Below are 7,904 nucleotides of genomic sequence, written 5' to 3'. Positions count from 1 at the left end.
GACTCTGTTAAACTGAGTGTGACTTAGTTGAAGTAAATAAGCCAATAGTGAGGTAGGAAAGGGTGAGCAGAATAAGAATTTCAGGTAGGCTGACATCAAGCAGCTATAGCTACCTATGGCACTGCAGCTCTTGGTCTCTACCCATGGGCTTGCTGGGAGCAAAGCTCCTACATGAGGTTAAACCTCCATGAGGGAAAGGTGCGGAAACCAGATAGTTACCAAGGGAGGTGGGCTTGGCTGCAGTTTATTGTGCCAGTCTATTATTATATTGGAGAAGGGTTTGTATTTGAAAGGAGGCTTCCTGGCTTGGCTAAGGATTGGAACAAATCCCCCCCTTGGGGAGACGCATGAGCTGGCTGGAGTTTCCCCTGAGCTCCATTTGCTCAGGAACTCTTGAAGTCTTGAGATCATGGTTGGAGGACGTCAGTGACTCAGGCAGAGGTTATGGGTCTATTACAGGAGTGGGTAGGCGAGGTTCTGTGGCCTGTGAAGGGCAGGAGGTCAGACTAGATGATCATGCTGGTCTATGAATGCTGTCTGAGCTTTGTGCAAAGCTGCTAACCTCCCTGCACCCTGACACGGGCCCTAAAAGCTTTCAGAAGCCAGGTGACAGTCCAAGGTTCAGACTGGTTTTTCATAGGCACATGGAACAGTGAAGTCCCTTCTCTGATTGTCTAACCCCTGTTACAACTGGATGGAACCAGCTGGGTTACGATGCTGGACTCCCACCTCCCCAGTCCTGCAGGTGATTAGTTACGGGACTAAAACACAAGATAGAGCCCACTACGAGCTGTTCTAGTCACAGCATCTCCCAGCAGGAGGTGCTGCAGAGAATAAGGCAGGAGCACTTGTGGAGGCGCTCAATTGTGCCGGTGCCAGTCTCCCATTAGATGCTGTTGCAGCCGGTGCTCTGATCCCTACAAGGGAATGCTGGACTAATCACCCAGGAATCCTGCTCCAGGGCCTGGGGAAATGCCTTAAAGTCAGCATGGCTGCGGTGCGTGGGGTAGGAGCCTGGCTATGAGGAAGCCATGGCTAGTCCAGGATTAGCCACTCCCAGCAAGCCTGGGAAAAGCAGCAGCTGAAGGGAAGTGACTGGAGGGGGTGGGTGGGACTTGCTGCCTGACTTGTTCCCGTGGCTGTTGTACACTGATTGAGGACGACACACTGCTATGAGGATTGGTCTCTGCAGCCACTCAAGGCACGGCGAGGATACAAATAGACTAAGGCCTGGTCTACACTGGGGGGGAGGGGGTCGAACTAAGGTACGCGACTACCTCGACTGACTTACCCGTCCTGACGCCGCGGGATCGAAGTCCGCGGCTCCCCCGTCGACTCCGCCACCGCCGTTCGCGGTGGTGGAGTTCCGGAGTTGACGGGAGCGCGTCTAGAGTTCGAACTATTGCGTCTAGATTAGATGCGATAGTTCGAACTCCGAGAAGTCGAACTCTCCGCGTCGACCCAGCGGGTAAGTATGGACCTACCCTTAGGCTGCCAACAAGAGACTTAATGATATAGTGTCAACCTCCAGAGAGAGGGTGACTCTGCCCACTGCCCCCAGGCCTGTGTTAGCCTCTGTGTGGCACAAGGCAGAGGGAGGCCTGCCAAAGACTTGGCATATGGCCAAGCCCCAAGGGGCTGCTTGTCAGACTTCCTGGCTCCTTTCTAGGAGCTCTGAACCCCACTACAGGGTGGGTTGTGCTCTCCTCGTTCATGCTGCTGCCCAGGGAGTCAGAGACCCACCTGCCCAAAGAGGAGCGGCCTGCAGTCTGCTCGAGCATGTCAGTCTGGTCTGCAGATGCCCAACAAGCTCCTGCCATGGTCCTTGGTTAGGCAGAATTTGGATGCCACATCCCCACCTTAAGAGAACAGTGAGTTAAATGCCATCAGTATCTTTCCTGCAGCTCCCTGATCTGCCACCAGCTTTGTACTGAACTCAGAGGTACAGGACAGGAACCTGCGCCTCACTGTATTAGTCTGTATCTAACCACTCTGGCCTCCTACCATCCCAATTCCCATTCGAAGGCAACACATCAGACGGGTAGCTGAGGAAACCAGGGGCCATTGGTACCAATGTATCAAATGTTTCCCTTGTGCGAGTATTCTTTAAATCCACTCACCTCATTCCCAGCCCAGTGTAGCTCTCTTAGCAATTATACTGCCTCACTGAAGAGGCTGGTGCCATCAGACATGGGGTTAGCTGAAGCCACTGCACCAGCCTAATGGCCCATGTGTGGTTGGAGATCACTGCAGGCTTCTAGCCAGAGGTTGCTCACCAAGGGGCAGCTGCCTGAGTCCTCCCCTCAACCCTCCCCCATGCCTTTAAGGGAGAAAATCCCAGCCCCAGGCACCTGTGCTCACTGGCATTCCTCAGCTATGGCAGGGTTATCGCTACCAGACCAGCACAGGGATGGAGCTGAGTGAAACCAGCCCTAAGACCAATGAGAAGTTGCTTGGGCATATGCTGTGTAAGGCAGCCCCTAGGCAGAGTGTGCGCTGGCCCCACAGGCCCCTCTGTGTTCCAGGCCCCCCCCCCCCTTTGCAGCCCTGAGCCCAGACCTGCCCTGCCCATGCTAGGGGTGTCAGGCCCTGTGACTGAGCAGCCCCTGATCACAACCCACTGGAACAGGAAAGGACACATGTAACTGAATCAATTGACATTCATTTGCCTTAATGAAGCAGCTCGTCCCCTTGCCAGCTATCCAGCCAGGGCAATGATCAGCTGCATCCCACTGGCCCTGGCTGGACCAGCCCCCTAGTGGCCCATATTCATTCATTTCCGTCACCCCCCCCATTCATTCATGCCCCACAACCACACCCATCCATCTCTCCTCTCTCCTGGGCCATTTCCTGGCTGTTTCCAGGTTTTTTTTTTTTTTTTGCTTATTTTTTTTCGGTCGCAAAGGTGGTATTTCTTTTTCGCTTTTGCCTTCTTGGCGCTGGCTTCCTCCTTGCATGACATTCATCCTCACATGGTCTCCATGCACGTTCCGATCCTCCTCCTGCTGTCCTGGGGTGGTGGGCGGGTGCTTCGCTTCGCTTTCACTACCCAGCTTCATGCATCTGAGTTGAAAGACCCTTCTTTTTTCTTTAAAAAGTCTCTAAGTCTCTCTTAACTCTATTGTTCTGTAGCAAGCTGATTTTTTTTTTTGTGGAGTTGCTAGCCCCACGCCCAACCCTCCTCCTTTACCCTGACTTGGGACAGGCAGATGGCCCCAAAGGACCTCTCTGGTGGAGTTAGTGGCCCATAAGCCGATTGCAAAGCCTGCCTCAGGCCAAATGCAGTTTTGTGTCTGTCACCAATAAAATGTACTATGAAGTGTGCATGTACCAGCCTGAATTGCAGCAGCTGCAGCACAAATTGGTAGCCCAGAAACCCCTCCCCCTGCCGCCCCACCCCGCATGGTGATGAACAGCGAGCCCACAGCTGCAGGCTTGGGCCAGCCTCACATGCAGCCCCTCCCAGCCCCTGCAAAAGGTGAGCATGAAACAAAGAGGAAAGACGTACTAAGATGGGGCACTGCTGCAGCAGACACATAGGGGAGAGGCCAGAGGTGTCCTGGCCAGGAGGAGGTACTGGGGGAAGGAGATCAGGCTCTGTTCCAGGCAGTAGGGGCTGAAACAAAGGGGAAAGACCCTGCCCTAGAGTACAGAAGTTTGGCAACCACCTTTCCCTGCTGGGTAGCCAAAGAGCCCCTTGTTTAGGGAGCAGAACCACCTCAGGCTTAGTGTTTCCTCTTTCAACCCTTCGTGTGCACCACTAACAGCATGTTGACGGCTTTGCTGGCGAGGCCAGTGGGTCTGGGGACAGAGCCTAATCAATGGCTCACACCCAGGGTGCGTGAGGAGGCTGAACTCTGAAGCCAGCTCCCTGAGAACAAACTACTCACTGAAAGGCCTTTGGTTTCAGGTTGGATTCCTTTATTCATTTAAGTGGGTTCCACTGGAGTTGTAAGGATTAAAAAAAAAAAAATGCAAGGCATTTTGGGTAACACTATGCAAATTATCCTAAAGGCAGTGGCAGTGAGGCTGATGCTCTCGCAGGGCAAAACATCAGCCTTTGTCTAAGTTGCACAGTATCCCTGGGGTGGGGGAATGGAGACCCTCCATGTACAGACACACGGTAGTCCCGCCCAGCCACTGATGGACATTACACACCTGTGTAATCCTCCCCGCCCCCCACATGTAGGACAGCGCCTGTGCCCCACACAGCTGTCTGACTGTGCCCAAGAGGAAGGACAGCGTTTGACTTTGGGAGAAGCTGAACAACAGCATTAATTGGTTTGGCCTGTACACAAATACGCTAGGATTTGGGCTGTATATTTACATTGAACCCCACATGCTGAGGACTCCATGACGACACTGATGAGAGGATTACATCCATTTACAAAGCTCCGTGGCCAGCTCCTTCTCACACCCCTGGGTGCTTGTCTACACCCGGGACAGTAGCCGTTGGGGAGGTCCGCATTGTCACGCTTTCCTGCCCCTTCCCCCAGGGTCCAGAACCCCACAGGCAAAGTGTCCCTTCTGCACCTGCTAGGGGAACACACACTGTGACCTTAAGGGAGTCTTGGCCACACCAAGCAACTCCACAGCCTCTTCTCCACTCCCGTCTCGCTAGCTGAGCCTTAGCAGCAGCATCTCCCCTCTGCAGGCTGCTCTGCACTGCTGTCCTCTGAGCAGTGCAGCCCCCAAGGACAATTATTTTTAACACTGCCATGCACAGTTCTCAGAGGTCACATTCCCTCAGGGCTGTGGAGATAAATCTCTCACACTGACATTTTTTTCTTTGCAGTATTAAGCTCTTTTGTTTTTCAGGGTGGCATTTGATTTTATGCTTGTCACCTAGAAACAAGTCTCTCTCCGTGTGGCTCCTGCAGGGATGTGATGGAGTTCAGAAAGGGAACTCCAAGGATGAATCCCAGGAAAGACTTTCAGACTGGCAGATGGCTCAGGCTGTGGAGCACGGCCCCAGGGGAAGGGGTGAGAACCCCACCCAACCCGTGGGATTTTCAAAGCCGCTAGAGAATGCGTGATCGGGAACAAACCTGTCCTGGCCCCAGGGAGATGGTCTGGGTCATCTAACAGGCCTTTTCCATACAGTCCAGGTTGGTCCAAAAAGAATCAGCTGACACCTGATGTATGACAAAGTGGCTGATCTATGTTTCCTTTTCTCTTGGGCAGTATGCGGTTTAAGACCCCGTTGAACACCTCCTGACACCAGGAACCTTCTCTCCACATGCACTGCAAAGCCATCAGGATGCTCAAGGAGCGAAAGAAGGGATTTCAGTTCCATTGTGCCTCATTGCACAGTGACACTTCACCCCACACACAGGTGTAATCAGCAGGAACCAATTTAGAAACTCCACGGTTTTACCTAGAGAACAAAGATAGCTGCCAATTCAGCCAACATCTCCAGAGCTGGGGAGCAACATGGGGTTCAAGGTAACCATGGAACCTGTTGGTGGGGATACTCCTCTGGTGTTCCCTCTTCCTTGTTTTCTTCCAGTGCAGAGTCAGGGATTGTGTAGGAAGAGGAGCTGCTTTTTGATTTATGTATGTCTGAGGGCTCCTTAGATAATTCCCCAGGCTGAGAACAAGTGAAAGAGCTGCATCTTACAGCTGCTTTGGATTTTCTTCAGCATTGGGAGAAGGGCATCATGAACAGTCTGCATCTCTCTGAACAGTCTGCATCTCTTGTGGGTGGGGAGCAGAGAACCTCCGAAAAGGATAGGCAAAGGAATGAGTCTTTGTAATCCTGCCAAGCAGTCCCTCAGTGCCAGCTTATCTAGCTGTGCCAATGTTCCTGTACTGACACATGAGAAGGTGCTTAAAGGTCTTCTTGAAAGTGGCATTACAGAGGGCATAGCAGGCTGGGTTGATGGTGCTGTTGACATAGCAGAGCCAGTACCCAATAGACCACACTGTCTCGGGTACGCAGGTCTCACAGAAGGTGTTAATAAGAACCATGACATTGTAAGGAGTCCATGTGAGAATGAAGGCAAGCAGGATGGCGAATATGGTTCTCGTGACTTTTTTCTCCCTGGCTGCCATCTGACGCTTCTTCCGCACCTGACTCCTGGCAATGCTAGCAAACTTCCTGGCGACATTGGCTGGGCGATTGTTTGAGAGGGTGTTGGCCGCTGTCTTAGCTGGGACAATCTCAATGGCTGTGACGCATTCAGTACCAGTTTGCTTGGTGACAATCTTAATCTTGGACCATTTGGAGGTCGGGTTAACCCGCGGGTGGGCAGGGCTCTGCCCTGGCCCAGCTGGTAAGATTTCTGCCACCTGTTTCTCTTTTGTGGTCTGGGTGATGCTGACTGTGCTGGATTCATTGGAGGTCTCCTTCTCCTCTTGCTGACCTGTAGTCTCTGTCTGTGCTAAGGGTTGGTCCTCCACTTTACCATTCCTCACCTCCTCCTTCACCTCCAGCGCCCTCTTAGGAGAGTTGTTGTTGTTCTGTTTGATCAATGGGCTCTTAAAGAAGCTGAGTGGCTTAGTCTTCTTCTCCTTCTTGCCCTCGGGCTTGTGCCTCCTCACTCTGCTCCTGCTGGCCAGCGAGATGTGAATATAAAGCACAGTCATGATGACCACCGGGAGGTAGAAAGCAGCGATGGCCGTGCCAAAGGTCACAGCTGGATTAGATAGGAACTGGATGTAGCACTCCCGCTCCGGGACTGTCCTCTTCCCAACGATGAACTGCCAGAACAAGATGGCAGGTGCCCAGAGAACAAAGGACAATAGCCAAGCTGCTGCAATCATCAGCCCTGCCATTTTGGTGGTCCTTCGAGCCGGGTAGGTCAGGGGCTTGGTGACACAGAAGTACCGGTCAAAACTGATGATGAGTAAGTTCATGACAGAGGCGTTGCTCACCACATAGTCCAGCGCCAGCCAGAGGTCACACACCACGGCCCCCAGCGGCCAATAGCCTTTGATGATATAGACCGTGTAGAGGTTCATGGAGAAGACCCCGATGATCAGGTCAGCACAGGCCAGGCTGAAAAGGAAGTAGTTGTTCACAGTCTGGAGCTGGCGGTTCACTTTGATGGACAGCATGACCAGGATGTTCCCCACCACAGTGACCAGGCTGAGTGAGCCGGTTACCGTGGCAATGAAGACCAGCTCCACTGTTTTGTACTGGTTGGAAGGATGCTGCATGTCCCCTTCAGATTGGTTGCCATTGGTGAAGTTGTCATAGGTAAGGTTGGCCATCTTCATCTGCCAGGGCTGAGCAGATAGGTTATGCATGGATTCTGCAGTGGGGAGGGAGAGAAAGGAAGAATATTACACATAGGCACCCTTCTCCCTTCTGCCCTCCTGCTTCTGCAGTTGTGGGCTCCTTTAACCAAGTTTCCTATGAGTTTAACCATATTTTTTTATGTATGTTGTCTCTGGTTTTGCAAAAAAGGATGGGACAGTTTTATCCCCTTCTCCCTAATTTTCTCTCTCCTATCACCACCTCTTCCCATATCCTCTAGCTCCACACTGATACCCTTTTTGGCCCTATTAGACTTTTTAAAACAATGGAGATTCATCAGCAGAGCTGTATGAGAGGAGCCCAGGGCTGGACTAACAGGAGGCTCTGGGTTAGGACTGAGATGTATGAACAGAACTGTGTGTGAACAGCCCAGGGCTGGAATAGCAGGGGGAAGAATAATGGGAGAGGAGCAGGAATGCTGTAAGTCAGGACTGAGGCATGTAGACAGGGCATCTTGGTTTTCATAGGCCTTTCTTCTTATTACATCTATATTAATGAGCTGGGGAAATGATGCAGACTTAAGACAAGAGGAAGCCAAGTTTTGCTCACTTATACCCCTTACACTCCACTGGCTTTACTGGGATGGTACCAGTGTAACTAGCAGCAGAACAGGTCCAATCCCCTTCTTGCATGCTGCACCCAG

General features: G+C 52.2%; 1 protein-coding gene across 4 annotated transcripts in view; it reads right to left on the bottom strand.

The window, feature by feature from the left end:
* Positions 1-5,372: 5,372 nt before the first annotated feature.
* The window catches only part of CHRM4 (cholinergic receptor muscarinic 4), a 39,680-nt gene continuing 37,148 nt past the window's right edge, over positions 5,373-7,904 (bottom strand). For all 4 annotated transcript variants that reach the window (XM_039533516.1, XM_039533517.1, XM_039533520.1 and 1 more), the window contains exon 3: positions 5,373-7,256. In XM_039533516.1, the coding sequence (XP_039389450.1) occupies positions 5,785-7,256 (1,472 nt within the window). In that variant the 3' untranslated portion in view covers positions 5,373-5,784. The remainder of the gene's footprint in view (positions 7,257-7,904) is intronic.

This window comes from Mauremys reevesii, linkage group 4 (assembly GCF_016161935.1).
Source record: "Mauremys reevesii isolate NIE-2019 linkage group 4, ASM1616193v1, whole genome shotgun sequence".
NCBI lineage: Eukaryota > Metazoa > Chordata > Testudines > Geoemydidae > Mauremys > Mauremys reevesii.
The sequence above is the reverse complement of the archived record's forward strand: the minus strand, read 5'-3'. Positions and strand labels throughout refer to the sequence as shown.